This window comes from Pan troglodytes, chromosome 13 (genome assembly GCF_028858775.2).
Source record: "Pan troglodytes isolate AG18354 chromosome 13, NHGRI_mPanTro3-v2.0_pri, whole genome shotgun sequence".
Taxonomy (NCBI): Eukaryota; Metazoa; Chordata; class Mammalia; order Primates; family Hominidae; genus Pan; species Pan troglodytes.
Genome location: NC_072411.2, coordinates 126947993 through 126964653, shown reverse-complemented (window position 1 = coordinate 126964653; position 16661 = coordinate 126947993). Strand labels below are relative to the sequence as shown.

Sequence of the window (16661 nt, the reverse complement as noted above, 5' to 3'; positions counted from 1 at the left end):
GCCAGTCAAGGGGGCTTTGAAATTCCTATTCTCATTGGAAACTCCCCATAGGCCAGTGGCAGCTTATCAAATGGTAGATGTTCCTTCCCATACCTGTCTCCAAGGAAGTCCCTGCATTCACACGAACCTAACCAAGCCATGATCATCTCACGTCTCGCTGCACAAGGAGGCAGCTAATCTCTTTCATGTGAGTTGACCCAGGGCATCCGTAAACATCCCTCTCACAGACTCATCAGCATTTCATGTATGTCATGACCATCAAAAACTTTTCATCTCTTTCCTTTCCACACAACTACTCTGATACTGTGTGATACTCAAATGTCAAAACAACAGCAAAATGGCAGACTGTCAAATCTGCCGCTGAGTCTGGGCTCATAGAAACACCAGCTGCTTCTGGTCACCTGGGAAATCACTGTGACAATAGCTGCATATCAAGTTCAAGGTCAAAGTAAATTCTTGGCAAATGCTGCAAAAGTAGAATTTCTCGGTAGCTGTTTAAATAATTTATAACAGCAGGATGTATGTCTGCTTGAAAAGTAAGACATAAGATTTCATGTAAGTGACATTTTCCTATTATGTCACAGAGGGTAAGGCAATTGGATATCTCTGCACAGAAGGAAATATGATCAAGTGCTGATGATCCAGTCAAAATCCCTTCTTTTTATTCTGACCTTGCTCATCCTTTGTCATCGACTAAAATGGAAGGTTCTGACAGGTAAGGAAGCCACATATCACCCCTCCATACCATATCCCAGCAAGATGATGTTATGTCTAGAAAAGGCAAATGTTGTGGTCTTTGTTTGAGCAGGGTGGAAGGAAGGTATTTGCCAGGTTTCCAGTGTCTGAAAAGCAGACAGCCTAATGTGGCTAATCTTTTTTTCTAAAATGTTGCCCTCAGACCTGAGAAGAGCCAAAGGCCTACTCAATTCCCACAGCACTGACTCATGCTGGAGGCTGGGGGCTGGAGGTATGGTGCTTACTAGCTGAGGCAGGAGATGAGGAAATTAGCTATGTAGATGCCTAGGGAAACCTTGGCTTATTCCACTACATAAGACATCCATATGCTTTACAATATATACATGTTTGTGTGTGTATATATATGTATGCATCTATATAAAAAACCAGCCGGGCGTGGTGGCTCATGCTTGTAATCCTAGCACTTCGGGAGGCTGAGGCAGGTGGATCACTTGAGGCCAGGAGTTCGAGACCAGCCTGGCCAACATGGTGAAACCCCATCTCTACAAAAAATACAAAAATTAGCTGGATGTTGTGGCGGGTGCCTACAATCCCAGCTACTCGGGAGGCTGAGGTTTGAAAATTGCTTGAACCTGGAAGGCACAGGTCGCAGTGAGCCGAGATCACACCACTGCACTCCAGCCTGGGTGACAGAGTGAGACTCTGACTCAAAAAAAAAAAAAAATTGGTTCTTGCATTCGTATGAAAATTTACTAATTCTAAACAGCTTTCACTATATATCAAAATTTCAAATTTTTATGACAACTATTACAGACTACAACAACTTTGATAAGAAAATTCCAGTTTTCACTAGTCATCTGACTTCAAAAGTCCACCAAAAATTCCAAAAAAAGTAATATCACTTCATTTTATTAAATTTCTTTCATATTATTTATTCTATTTTCATCACTTTTTTTTATTATAGAAGCCATTCACATAATTACAGATTTTTTTTTTTTAGACGGAGTCTCGCTCTGTCGCCAGGCTGGAGTGCAGTGGCACGATCTTGGCTCACTGCAAGCTCCGCCTCCTGGGCTCACACCATTCTCCTGCCTCAGCCTCCCGAGTTGCTGGGACTACAGGTGCCCGCCACTATGCCCAGCTAATTTTTTGTATTTTTAGTAGAGACGGGGTTTCACCACGTTGGCCAGGATGGTCTCAATCTCGACCTCGTGTTCCGCCCCCCTCAGCCTCCCAAAGCGCTGGGATTACAGGCTTGAGCCACTGGGCCCAGCCAATTACAGAATTTTTTAAAATGCAGATAACATACACGGGTAACTAAAAATCATCAAAAATCTTACCACACAAACTTAGAAACTGTTTTTCCTTTGGGATATTTCTTTCCATTTTTAACATAGTTTAGATAATGTTTTATATACAGCAGGTGTATTGGTCCATTCTCACATTGCTATAAATAACTATGTAAGACTGGGTAATTTTTTTTTTTTTTGACATGGAGTCTTGCTCTTGTTGCCCAGGCTGGAGTGCAATGGTATGATATTGGCTCACCACAACCTCCACCTCCCGGGTTCATGCGATTCTCCTGCCTCAGCCACCCAAGTAGCTGGGATTACAGGCATACACCAACGCGCCGGGCTAATTTTGTATTTTTAGTAGAGACAAGGTTTCTCAATTTATAAAGAAAAGAGGTTTAATTGACTCAGAGTTCCACAGGCTGTACAGGAGGCATGGCTGGGGAGACCTCAGGAAACTTATAATCATGGCAAAATGGTGAAGGGGAAGCAAGCATATTTTCACATGATGGCAGGAGAGAGAGGGAGAAGGGGGAAATGCTATACACTTTTAAATAACCGGATCTCATGAGAACTCACTCATGAGACAGCACTAGAGGAATGGTGCTAAACCATTAGAAACCACCCCCATGATCAAAACACCTCCCACCAGGCCCCATCTCCAACACTCAGAATCACAATTCATCATGAGATTTGGGTGGGGACACAGAGTCAAACCATATCAGTTGGGTATACTAATTTTTCCACACAACATTTTCAGGTTCAGAGTATTATTCTGTTTTATGGCTATACCATATTCTATTTATTCATCTTCCTCTTTTGGGCAGTTAGGTTATTTCCAGCATTTTGCTATCAATGTGCAGCATGCATCATTTTATAAGAATCTTTACATGCAATTACTTTCTTAGGTAGAGTCTAGAAGGTGGAATTTAAAGGCTTATAGTTAAGCACTTGTTAAATATCCTTGATACTTATTGTTAAATTGCTTATCTGAAAGACTTGTCAGTTATTAATAGTATTTGCATTAACTTTTTTTATTTTCAAAATCTTTGCTAACTTCTTCGACCCCTCAACAAAAATTTCAGTAATTTAATTTGCAAAATTACTGATGAAGTTGAGCTTTTTTCCTCATGTTTTGCCATTTGCTGTTCTTCTAGGAAATGTCTGTAACTTTGTCCTGCCTGCAAATTCTCCAATATTTGCTGTTTTCATCATCGTAACTTCATTTTATATTGAAAAATTGAATAAAGCAAGTCCCCAATAATTACTCTTCATTTTCACATACTTCATAACAATTGTTTCCAGATGACCTTTAAAACGATTTCATCAATTTCTTTTTTTAAAAGTCCCATTGAGATTTTTATTAGAAATTCAACTAAGATGGCCTGGCGCAGTGTCTCACACCTGTAATCCCAGCACTTTGGGAGGCCAAGGTGGATGGATCATTAGGTCAGGAGTTCAAGACCAGCCTGACCAACATGGTGAAACCCCATCTCTACTAAAAATACAAAAATTAGCTGGGCGTGGTGGCACGCATCTGTAATCCCAGCTACTCAGGAGGCTGAGGCAGGAGAATCGCTTGAACCCGGGAGGCAGAGGTTGCAGTGAGCCGAGATCATGCCACTACACTCCAGCCTGCGTGACAGGGCAAGACTCCATCTCAAAAAAACAAAAAAAAGTAAGGAAAAGAAATTCAATTAAGACTTCTTTTAAAATATTCAGTCTTCTTGCCAGGAAAATAGTTTCCATTTTCCTAAGTTTTCTTTTATATCTCAGCAAAATGTTAGGTTTTTTTTTTAATTATAAACCTTACAAACAAAAAAAATTCCTGGGCATTTTATATGCAGAGACCTATTGTCAGTGGAGTATTTTTCATTTTTTTTCTACTGGTCATTGATAGTACTTTGAAAAACTATTGATTTTTAAGTGCCTATTTTGTAACATAGGAGTAGATTACAAAATAAAATTTTGGACTTTTTTCATTTGTGGGTTTTGTTTTGCTTTGTTTTGTTTTGTTTTTGACACAGGGGCTTGCTCTGTTACCCAGGTTGGGAGTACAGTGGCACAATCTCAGCAGCCTTGACCTCCCTGGCTCAAGCGATCCTCCCACCTCAGCCTCCTGAGTAGCTAGGACCACAGGCACGTGTCACCATGACTGGCTAATTTTTGTATTTTTTGTAGTGACAGGGTTTCACCATGTTGCCCGGGCCAGTCTCGAATTCCTGAGCTCAAGAAATCCACTCACCTCGGCCTCCCAAATTTCTGGGACTACAGGTGTGAGCCACTGCACCCACCCAGATTTATTTTCTTGGGCTTTCTAGATATATAATCAAATTGTCTATACATAATGATATAATCTTATCATTTCCAATAACAGTACAAGTTATTTTCACATTCTGCTTTGTTGCTGAATGCAATTTTAAGAAGCAAATACAATTTCAACACTGAGTTCAATTTCAAGCATGAATTTTACGGCCCATTTTTGTGGAATATACCACAAAATACTTTATGGAAGCTGAGGCAGTTTGTCCTATTCTAGTCAGATGCATTCAGGAGAATGCCTTTAGACCTGGATATCCTAGTTCAAGAAACCTATCAACAAATTGAAACATGTTCAAAAGAGAGTCCAAGATGCACTCCAGGCCCTGGAAAACACATTAGATTAAAACAACAGCTAAAAATATTGAGGCTGTTTTTTCTAGAGTGTAGAAACTCACTGGAACATGATGGAACAATAATTTTTATTAAAGCAAAGATTAGACATATTGCATAATGTCTCCAAAGAGAAGAGCTAAGAACGAGCTGAATGGAGACCAATTTTTGGTCAATGGAAATAATTTTAGTTAAAAAGCAACACAAATAAATGATAAATGCTTGAGGTGGCGGATACACCAGTTACCCTGATTTGCTCATTATACATTGTGTGCTTTATCAAAATATCACATGGGGGCCAGGCACGGTGGCTCACGCCTGTAATCCCAGCACTTTGGGAGGCTGAGGCGGGCGGATCACGAGGTCAGGAGATCCAGACCATCCTGGCTAACACAGTGAAACCCTGTCTGTACTAAAAATACAAAAAAAATAGCCAGGCGTGGTGGCCGGCGCCTGTAGTCCCAGCTACTTAGGAGGCTGAGGCAGGAGAATGGCGTGAACCCGGGAGGCGGGGCTTGCAGTGAGCCGAGATCACACCACTGCACTCCAGCCTGGGCGACAGAGCGAGACTCCGTCTCAAAAAAAAAAAAAAAAAAAAAAAATCACATGTACCCCAAAAATGTGTACAACTGTTATGCATCAATAATAATTAAAAATAAAAATAATTTAAAGAATATCTGATGAGGTGGGCACAATTCTAAGGGGCAAGTACAGATAATTATTGAGTATGTAAACTCCTGAGTCACATTGCCTGCATTTAGTATCCCTGACCTAGGCCAAGTGTCTTCAACTTTCTATGCCCATTTCCTTTGCTGTAAAATGGGGATGATAATACTGCCTATCTCGTTTATGAGTAAATTTTCTCAAAAAGAAAATCGCAGGAAGGAAACTCTCCTACAAAAGAAATACTCACATATAGGGTCAATGATCCGTTGCAGAGATACTGTGGAACAGATCTGAACATCCAGTAGGTGGTGAGATTGGATGACCTTTCCAGTCCCATTTTGCTCCACAGTCCATATTTCTACAAGCTACTTCTACAGCCTCTGGAGTGGCACATGTTTACTTAAATTCATTTAAATACAAATATAAATAGTATATGAAAATGCCCTCATCATTTTTATATACTGACTTTTTAGTGAACATAAAATTCAAACATATAAAATAAATTTGTATGAATAAAAAAGGAGTAATACTTTCTTCAATCATTCCTTCCATCTAAACAGCCTTGGATCAATCAACAAATATGTATTAGGATGGGCAAATACACACACACACACACATACACGGGCACACGCAAAGAAAACAAAAATGAATGTGAAAGAAAATCTATCCCCATAAAAAGTTTTCTAATTATTTTCACCATATTGCAAAAGATCATTTATGTTTAAACATTAATTGAATTTCCAAACAGATATTGCTATCAGGGCATATGCTATTTAAGATTTGTACTTTTCATTTCCCCACAAAGAAACCTCTTCAGGAAATAGGTAACAAAAGCTGTTATTGTCACATGTCTCTCTCATTCAAGATTAATGTTTAGCCTGTATCTTCTTACATTCCCAAAATACCCCTGGCAGCCTTTGCCCAGGCAAACATCCTAGAAGTAAATAATGGCAAAATGCTTCTAAGATAGAAACTTACTGAGGAGTGATAATATCTGTCCTTCCTTGGCCTATCTTGAGGGATTTAGGTATTAATTACCAACGTCATATTTAAATAATATCCCTGCAGTTCATATGACCCCTTGTGATTAATGTTACCCTTCCTTAGTAAGTGTCAAAATTAATAATTTACCAAAAAATGCAGAACTATGGCACATTAGACAGAGAAGACATGGCATAATTCTTCTATGTCCATTTTGATGCACTTGTGGCAGCTGGTGATCCTGAGATACATTTGATCCCAGAAGTGGCAATAGAGAAAAGACTGAGTGGCTGTTGTGATGGTAAGTTCATGATGGAAACAAGAAACTGTTCTTCACTGGAAATTTGTGGAGTGTTCTATTCTCCTCCCACACAAAGCAATATTCTAGAACTGTGGATTGACATGAAATGAAAGATAGAAAGAAAATCTCTGTTTTGAAAAACAAAACCCAGAATGAATACTTCATGGAAGATCTTTTACCTCCCTTGACAGCCTAACCCCCCAGGTGCTGAAAGATGGCACAGAGAAGAGTGACAGCTATTGTTTGGAAAGGTTTATGAGCAGGATCAGCCAGACCCACTGAGTAGATTGTGTTTTGGGCTCATGAGGAAAAGTCCACCTGACTCTCCCAAAGAAGCCAACTAGAGCGACATGAGAAGAGACAATGGAAGCTGATATCCAGCTCATGAGACTTATCCAGGAAATGCGGGCAGAGATCCACAAACTGGAGAAAGAGAATCAAGCCCTCCGGATGAAACTCACTGCAAGTAGTCAGAGAGCCTCAGGCTCAGGGAGAGAATCAGGAGACAAAAGGGAGGAGGAAGCGCCAGGACAATCTCCAGCAACCCTTCAGGGTGCCGTTTCCACTGATGCAGCACCAGCAGCGCAGGAACACCAAGGTACCCAAACATTCTGAGCTCTTGTGGGCTGTGCCCATTTTGCAAATATCGTGAAATAGTTAAGTGTATTGTGCTGATCAGATAACTGTATAGTTTGGTAATAACGGTGGTGGGTTTCATCCCTTTCCTCCTAGTAGATTACCTGTGAATCCCTAGACAAAAATGGCTTTAGCATCTTCAAGCAACACATTATAGCAACACTAAAATTACTTCCATATTTGCTGGGAAAGATAAGAGAGACAGGTTTGTGGAAATCAGTCACACTAGGAACAATGTGGTCTTTTTCCTCTTTAACTTCAGCCATTTAAATGCTGCATAATAGCACATTGAATGTGTGTATGTCAAACGGCACGCACACTTATAAGGCTGGAACAGTACTGCACACCAGATAAGGGAATGGATGTCAAAGTCAACAAATATGGTTGCCAATTGACCACTTCAGCCACTTGACTCTAAGCCAGTGATTAGACCTCTTTAATCTTTGTTTTCTTCATCTGGAAGTGTTATAGTACCTATCTCACAAGGTTGTGAGGATTAACTACAGTAATATGAACTAAATGCTTAGTATTGCACCTGGCCAAGGCACAACAAATGGCAGATACTATTTCCTATCCATGTTTTACTAATAACTTTATTGTCCTGTATGAATGAATACTGCACATAATTCAGCCTGCTATACAGATTGAAGACTTCAAGATACAGAGTCGATGTTTGATATATTCTAAAAATCAAATCTCTCACATTTTATGAGATATATTTTGACTGTGAAGATTACACATGGGGTCAGAAATCAGCAGAGTGAGGAATATACTCTACATTAAAATTGTCAATACCTGCCTACACACACCATATTGAAAGAAAATAATTCATATACATAATTAAATACTCAAAACTCTTAAAATCCTCTGTCAAAAGCTTCAGGCACTGCCAATTAGAAGCACTTTGGGAAGCCAAGGTGGATGGGTGATGAGGTCAAGAGATTGAGACCTTCCTGGCCAACATGGTGAAACCCTGTCTCTACTAAAAATACAAAAATTAGTCAGGCGTGGTGGCGCACACCTGTAATCTCAGCTACTGGGGAGGCTGAGGCAGGAGAATCACTTGAACCTGGGAGGCGGAGGTTGTAGTGAGCTAAGATCTTGCCACTGCACTCCAGCCTGGCGACAGAGTGAGATTCCATCTCAAAAAGAAAAAAAGGGAAAAAAAGAAGCTCTGAACAGGTTGACAATGGAACAGGTCATATTTGCCAGTTGGTTCTCACAGTTAGAGATGTGTCTCTCTAATGAGACCCTATATTTGAAAGCTGAAAACAGATTCCAATCCAGGTCTTTTTCCTTTTTCATAAGTACAACTCTGGATTGAGTAACTGTCTACTGGTTATTTAATAAAACTGTGAAAGAGTAACCTATAGGAGGTTAGACATTCTCTTGCTGGAAAAAAAAAAGGATGTGGACATTTATAATATTTGCTTAGTTGAGGGTTTCTCAACCTCTGTATTACTGACATTTGAGACTGAATAATTACTGTGGAGGTCATCTCAAGCATGGTAGGGTGTTTATCAGCTTCCCTGGCCTCTAACCACTAGATGCTGGAGTACTCACACTTCCCCTTCCAGTTATGACCATCAATAATGTCTCCAGGCATTGCCAAATGTTGCCTTGGGAACAAAATCGCACCCCAACCACCATTGAAAACCACCGCCTTGCTCCAAAAATAAACAACAATCCTTCAAGTCTATTCTCTGTGGGACTTATCCTAACAGAAAAGTAAGTTGCATCTTAGAACTAACTGTCCTATTTTAAAACATGTATTAACACAGTTCAAAGAACAGAGTATTGCCCTTTAAATTCTCAGGGTCTAAACATCATCAATCTTAGAGGAGGTCAGAACATATTCATAAGAGTTAAACGCATAATTGATATCATACTTCTTCAGCATATGGGTGGTAATTTCCAATAAGAATGTTAGCATTAACTTTGAAAAGGATTGGTGAGGCCAAGCATGGTGGCTCATGCCTGTAATCCCAGCGCTTTGGGAGGCGAAGGCAGGAGGATCACTTAAGGACAGGAGTTCGAGATTGGCCTAGGCATCATAGTGAGACCGCCATCTCTACGAATTAAAGAAAAGAATAGAAAAGAAAAGAAAAGGATTAGCCAGGAAAAAATTAGCCAGGCATGATGGCATACATCTATAAACTGAGCTACTTGAGAGCTTGAGAGGCTGAGATGGGAGGATTCCTTGAGCCCAGAAGTTTGAGGCTGCAGTGAGCTAAGGGTGCACCACTGTACTCCAGCCTGGGTGACAAGAGTGAGACCTTGTCTCAAAAAAAAAAAAAAAAAAAAAATACTGGTGAAAAATATTTGATAAAATTGTAGGAAACCTTGCTTATTGCACAAATAAAACACAGAAAGAAATGTGATTTAGATTTGCACTTGGGAGTCCTGTTGAGTTACTTTAAATGATGTTTATCTGTTTCTTAAATGTTATGTGCTATTATAATAGCAAGTAATGTAAGTAGGAAGAACATTGTCCTGAGCATGAAGACACCCGGGTTGAATTCCTAGTTGTTCAACACTGGGCAGGTCACATAAACTTTCTGATCTTAGCATCCTCATGTAAAAATAAGTGGATTGGGCTAAATGTCTTCCAAGTCCTATTCCAACTGCAAAATCCTGTGATTCTATGAATACAGAGTGATGTAGAGCTTTTTATGATCACTCTCTTCATCTGTAAAATGGAGGTAATGATGGAATCTACCTCACAGGGCTGTTGAGAGGAGTAAAGATAGTGTAAGTAAGATTCAATGTAAATTACTAAGTAATAGTTGTCATAATATCATTGGACATGTCAGAAAAATATTATTATTTGACTTGAGCATAAGTTTTTATCAGTAGTTTTAATAGTAATTGCCAACGTCAATTGAAATTCATACTTACAATTAATTGAATCATAGAAATCTGTTACTAGAAAGGAATGTTAGAGGCCAGGCACAGTGGCTCACTCCTGAAATCTCAGCACTTTGGGAGGCCAAGGTGGGTGGATCACGAGGTCAGGAGATCGAGACCATCCTGGCCAACATGGTGAAACCCCATCTCTACTAAAAATACAAAAATTAGCTGGGCATGGTGGCACATGCCTGTAGTCCTAGCTACTCGGAAGGTTGAGGCAGGAGAACCGCTTGAACCCGGGAGGCAGAAGTTGCAGTGAGCTGAGATTGCACCACTGCACTCTGGCCTGGGCAACAGTGCAAGACTCCATCAAAAAGGAAGGAGGGAAGGAAGGGAGGGAGGGAGGGAGGGAGGGAGGGAAGAGATCATCCAGTAAAAATTTCCTTATTTGCAGTTGAAAATATAAGCCTCATAGAGATTATCTTACCCAACTTCTCCAATCCTTTTTTGGAAACAAAAATACATAAACCTATTCTTTCAGAAAGAATAATGTGAAATCAGAAATATGAGTCTCACTTTAAGAAAGGGAATAATTAAAGAGGACCTGGAAGTGGATCACTTAGAGCTAAAAGTTCCTCCGTGTGTTCCTTGGTATGTGTGGTGAGATAAAGTGAGGCTCTCTGTGAGTGGAGAACCCTACTTCCCCTGAAGTCACCCGAGGACGCAGAGCTACGCTACAGCCCAGACACAGCTGTGTGGTGATAAAATATACTGAGAATGCAGAGTGCCTGCTCGGAATGAATCCTTGCTGGGTAAATGCTCATGGAAACATCTGTAATAGTGCATAAATATTTGGTAGATATGAAATCTAGCCAGTGCTTTCAGAGATGTTTCCCGGCCCCTCTTGCCCTGTGGAAACTTGAAGCAATTTGCCGCTGTAAAGATAAAAGAAACAACCCTTTACAGCATTGCTGGACCTCTGATTCTCTGCTCACATCCTTTGCTGGCAAATAAACTGCATTTGGCTGTGATCTTTGAAAATGTTCTAATGAGCCTGTGATGCTGTGCTGAATATCTTTTTTGTTAATAAGAAACTGAAGGACACAGACCCTTTGTGACCCATGGAGATGAACAATAAGCCTATATGCTAATCACTCCCAAATTAACTGTAGGTCCCAAGTAAAAACAAACGTAATTTTGCTATCATCAGCATAATTTCCTGTTGTGTTTTCCTACGATTCAGTATCAAGGGATTGTTTTATAATCCTTCTAAATAAAAACGTTTATGTTTGTAAGTAGTCACAGATCTGTTTTTAGATAATTATGGAAGTTACATATCATGACCAAGGGGAGCATTTAAAGATAATTTATGAATAATATTTGTAGTTAATCACTTCAAACAGATTTGAACTTAAACTCTCCCTAGACCTCTCCTACAATTCAGTCTTCTGTTCTACAAAAAGCCGAAACAGCCTCCACCTTTTGAAATAACCATAATGATTTTCTGTCTGCTTTTTCCAGAAGCAGTCAGCAAACATAAATAAAAAATAATTGTGCTTCTGGCACTCACAAAGCCTACCCATAATGCAGTGGTTTTTTACGCTTTCATGCTCGTTCATGGCAAAGCTGCAGTGAGAAAGAATGAAGATTCCACAATCACTCATAAAGTGCTCCAGAAAATGAAAACCAACCCATGAGATCAGTGTTGTAAGCCACATGGACAACACTGGACACGCAAGTAGATGTTGGATAATCACCAGACCTCCAAGTAGAGCTTAAGACCAGCTCCAGATCACAGAGTTAATGCAGTGTAAGAGCTGGCGTTCAGACATACCAAGAGCCTCTAAAATAAAGCCCTTTTAATCAACATGTTTTCATTATTAAAAAAAAAAAAAAACAGGGAAGATTTGATTTACCTCAAGGAAAGAGTTTATTGGGAGACTCTATGAATAGAAACTGAATTGGAAGTCCCTGGAAACTAAAGCCACAAATCTCTCCATCTCTTTCAGGGGCTCTCCAATTTCCCACACCATGCAACTTTGCTCTTTGCCATGTGTCTCCTTTGCGTTTGTCTCTCACTCAATAGACATCCTCTTAACGACTGTCCCAACTAAGGCCAAGACATGCAATCATAGGCCAGTTAGCAACAACCTGTTAAATTCCTGTGGCCATTCAGGTGATCAGACACTGTGGATAAGCCTGTTCTTCTAGAATCAGGAGTAAGAAGGCCATCAAGAATTGGCATGTCTGGGAGATTCATGTTCTCCCAATTTTAAGGTCTATTTTTATTATCTATGTATGTCAAGCCCCTGTTCTAATGCTGTATTCTCAGAAAGGTCTTCCCTGGCCACACAATTGAAATAGCCTCCGAACACCTTCCTGCATCTGTCTCTATCCCCGTGTCCTCATCAGCCTTATTTGCCTTCCTAGAATGTATTACTATGTGAATTCTATCATCTATTGTTTACTGTCTGTCTTCCACATAAGAAGGTGAACTCTGGAATTTTATGTTGTTCTCTACCACATTCCCATCTTTTAAAAAAGATCCTGGCAATATGGTTGGCACTCAATTAATATTTGTAAAATAAATCAATGAATGCTTTTTGTTTGTTTGATTGTTTGAGACGAAGTTTCCCTCTTGTCACCCAGGCTGGAGTGCAGTGGCATGATCTTGGCTCACTGCAACCTCTGCCTCCCGGATTCAAGCAATTCTCCTGCCTCAACCTCCTGAGTAGCTGGGACTACAGGTGCCCGCCACCACGCCTGGCTAATTTCTGTATTTTTAGTAGATACAGGGTTTCATGCTGGCCAGGATGGTCACCATCACCTGACCTTGTGATCCACCCACCTTGGCCTCCCAAAGTGCTGGGATTACAGGCGTGAGCCACCGCGCCAGGCCAAATGGATATCTTTTATGCCAAAAAAGTAATGAGAAACAATAGTTCTGTCTAGTTAGTTTCAATAAAATTCTATCATTTTTCATTTGTGAGTGTCATTAGGGTAGAATTTTTAAAGTTGAATTTTGTGTCTTTTGTACAGGCAATGTCATGATTGTTAGATGCTATTCCATTTCATCATCAGTTTGCTCATCTGCTGTAAATGATCCCTGGAAATCTGGGAAAAGTCACCCAAAGAGCGGAATTCTAGAAGCTCAGAGAACACTGAAGTCACTGGCATGTTCTCCAATTAAGAAGCAAGACATGGAAGAAAAGGTGTTTGCCACAGATTCTTTCACCAGCAATAGGACCAGCCAAAGAGCTTCTCCTGAGCATGTTTGTGGTTGCAGGTAATGTACAATACACTTCAAGCTGGTGAATAGGCCCATGCTGAGTTGGTTACTGAGACTTCCCCCTGGATAAATGAAGTCTTATCTAGTGGAGGAAACAAAACCAAATAGCATATAAATAATTTCCATATCACCTATGTCCATTTTGGGAATTTAAAGTAACAAATTTATTTGAGGTTAAATGGCACCCTCTAATAGATGCCTCTAACAACTGGACAACTTAGTATTCATTTATTCATTAAGCATTAGTGATCATATCCTAAGCCAGGCACTGGTGATACAAGATTCAGCAAAAGTAAGCCATTACATTCAAAACTCTCATTTAGTGACAAAGGCACACAAGTAAACTATCTACTGCAATAAAGTGCATCTCAGGGAGTAGGCACAGTTACTTTAAGAGCTGAATGCAGAACTCCTCTCAGAGAACAGCTGTTCTGGTGGAGGCAGGTGCCTTAGTGGGCGTTAGGGGAAATTGTTTTAAAAAATTATTTAGGCATAACTCATAAGGGCCAAGAGACAAAGAGACAACCAATTTGCTCTCCAAAATATGTGAATTGGTATTTAGAGAGCTGGAACAGCCTGAGAATGGGAGGGATGTGAGACAACAGTCAAGAAAGCACTTTGGGAGGCCAAGGCGGGCTGGATCACTTGAGGTCAGGAGTTCAAGGCCAGCCTGGCCAACATGGCAAAACCCTGTCTCTACTAAAAATACAAAAATTAGCCAGGCATGGTGGCCTGCACCTGTAACCTCAGCTACTTGGGAGTCTGAGGCAGGAGAATCACTTGAACCTGGGAGGCAGAGGTTGCAGTGAGCCGAGATAGTACCACTGCACTCCAGCCTGGGGGACAGAGTGAGACTCCATCTCAAAAAAAAAAAAAAAAAAAAAAGACAAAAGAAAAGAAAAGAAAGAAAGAAAAGAAAAAGAAAAAGAAGCCAGGGTCTGTTAGAGGAAACTTGGCCAGTGGCTCCTGAAGTGGTAGAGTCAAGTCCTCTAACACCAAGCCTAATTTATCTGCACAAGTGTGCAGGAGCATGCACTGCCCCCTCTCTCCCACACTCTGCATCCCTACCTTCCAACTCCCAGTGAGGCCCTAACTCTTCAGCAAGATCTCTACTTGTCTTTGTCTTGTGTGAGTAGAAGGAGGAAAATCAAGAGGAGGGGACCTGGGTCTCATGATTATTAGCTTATCACGGGAAAGAGAAAATGCAAAAAATATGATTGTTGAGAGACCCAGAGCACCATCGAACTCAGCAGTGGCAGGAAAGCAAATCAAGAGATAACCATAAGCAAGAGGCCTGTAGGAATTCTCATAAATATTGGAAAGGGCACTGGACTTCCCACAGGATATGGGATACAAAGGTTGAATCAGCTTTATTTGGATTTCCAAAGACAGGATGAAAATTGTGTTTCCCTTGCAGAAGGTTCTATCATAGGAGCAGGGAGATTAACTGGAGTCACCAAGGACTACTAGATTTAGCCAAAGAAAAATGGAAAGGTCATCCCAAGTAGAACGAAACAGACATGAGGATAGAAGAAGCCATGCCATTGAGAGAAACTAAAAGTAGTAAAATAAATGAGGATGGAGAAGTGAGAAGGATTCATCATTAAAGGCCACTCGTGGAATGCTAAGGAATATATGCTTTATCGTGAAATTATTGGAAAGCCAGAATAAATGTCTTATGAAAACTTCCAAAATATTCTGTAAATATTTTCCAAAATATTCCAAAATATTTCTGTAAATATTCAGAAATTAATGTTACATGCACCAATAGATTCAAAAAGTTTTATCATATTTTCTTCAGATGCTTTTATATGTAAAAGAAATAAAATGTGGCTAGGTGCGGTGGCTCAAGCCAGTAATTCCAGCACTTTTGGAGGCTGAGGTGGGCAAATCCCTTGAGCCCAGGAGTTCGAGACCAGCCTGGGCAACATAGTGAGACCTTGCCTCTAAGAAGGAAGGAAGGAAGGAAGGAAGGAAGGAAGGAAGGAAGGAAGGAAGGAAGGAAGGAAGGGAGGGAGGGAAAGAGAAGAAAAGAAGAAAAGAAGAAAGGAAGGAAGAAAGAAAAGGAAGGAAGGAAGGAGAGAAAGAAAGAAAGTTACCAATAAAGAAAGTCTTATATAACTTTTCCCTTGTCCTCCCAGGGGCAAATGTCATCATGAGTTTAGTTTTTATCTTTTCAGTCTAGGTTTTTATACTTTATTACATTCATTCATTCAATAAATATATCCTGAGGGTGTGCTGCATGTTGGGCAGGATTCTCTGCCCTGCAGATACAGCAGGAAACCGAATTGTCAAAAACCCCTGCCCATGTGGAGCTTATTTCTTTGCAACATGATAATCAGTAAACATGCAAATACATAAAGTGTATATTATGTTAGACGGTGTTAAGTACCAAAGCAAAAAATAAAGCGAATAAAGAAGGGTTAGAGGAGCATAATGAAATGTTTGATACCATGGCCAAAGAATGCCTTTCCATCTGAGTAAAGAAGGGAGAGAGAGAGTGAGTCCTGATCAAGGCTAAAGAGAGAACTCTCTAGGCATTGAGAAGAGCAAATGCAGAAGCCCTGGGTAGGAGCATTACCAGTGTGTTCAAGGATAGGCCAGGAGCCTGGTGTGACAAGTGAGCAAGCTGGTGTGCAGAAGGACAGGTAGGCAGAGAGCCAAGGGTGGCCTTCCACCCGATTCCAGTGACTCTGGATTTATTGTAAATAAATTTGTGTGGATAACATGTTCTTTTCATTTTGTAAAAAGTTCTTGGGTTAGAAACCCTATTGTGAAAAATTTTAAGAGAACAATATCGAAAACAAGGAGACCAGACCGAAGGCTATAAAATAATCTAGGCAAGAGGGGATCATTTCTTTGCCAAGTGTGCTAACAGTGGACGTGATTTCTAGATGTGCATCAAAGGTGGAGCCAACAAGATTTATTTATAGATCAAATGTGGGATATGGAAACAAGAAATGAATACTCAATCATTGGGTTCCATTGGTCATGTGTCTTCAAAGAAGGAAAACAGAAGAATGGCAGAGATATGTCCTTTTCCTTAAAAAAAAAATGCGTGTGTAGGTGTATATATATATATATATATATATATACACACACACATATACATATATATATATATATCCAGTTCTATAGCAGCACTAAATGTTTATCATAAAAAAAGTTACAGCCAGGTGTCGGTCGCGGTGGCTCACGCCTGTAATCCCAGCACTTTGGGAGGCTGAGGTGGGCGGATCACCTGAGGTCAGGAGTTCGAGACCAGCCTGACCAACATGGTGAAACCCTATCTCTACTA

General features: G+C 40.3%; 1 protein-coding gene and 1 long non-coding RNA gene across 5 annotated transcripts in view; one reads left to right on the top strand and one right to left on the bottom strand.

Annotated features, from left to right (window-relative positions):
* Positions 1-6660, bottom strand: part of LOC107973649 (uncharacterized) — a 48348-nt gene extending 41688 nt beyond the window's left edge. Inside the window, exon 1 of the long non-coding RNA XR_008546713.1 lies at positions 6438-6660. This is a non-coding gene — a long non-coding RNA (uncharacterized LOC107973649). The remainder of the gene's footprint in view (positions 1-6437) is intronic.
* Positions 6657-16661, top strand: part of CCDC195 (coiled-coil domain containing 195) — a 29307-nt gene continuing 19302 nt past the window's right edge. For 2 of the 4 annotated variants that reach the window (XM_063790817.1, XM_063790818.1), the window contains exons 1-2: positions 6704-7186; positions 13114-13360. In XM_063790817.1, the coding sequence (XP_063646887.1) occupies positions 6952-7186; positions 13114-13360 (482 nt within the window). In that variant the 5' untranslated portion in view covers positions 6704-6951. Of the gene's footprint in view, positions 7187-13113; positions 13361-16661 lie in introns of all 4 variants that reach the window. The other 2 variants (XM_016949526.4, XM_063790819.1) reach the window with 2 other exon arrangements.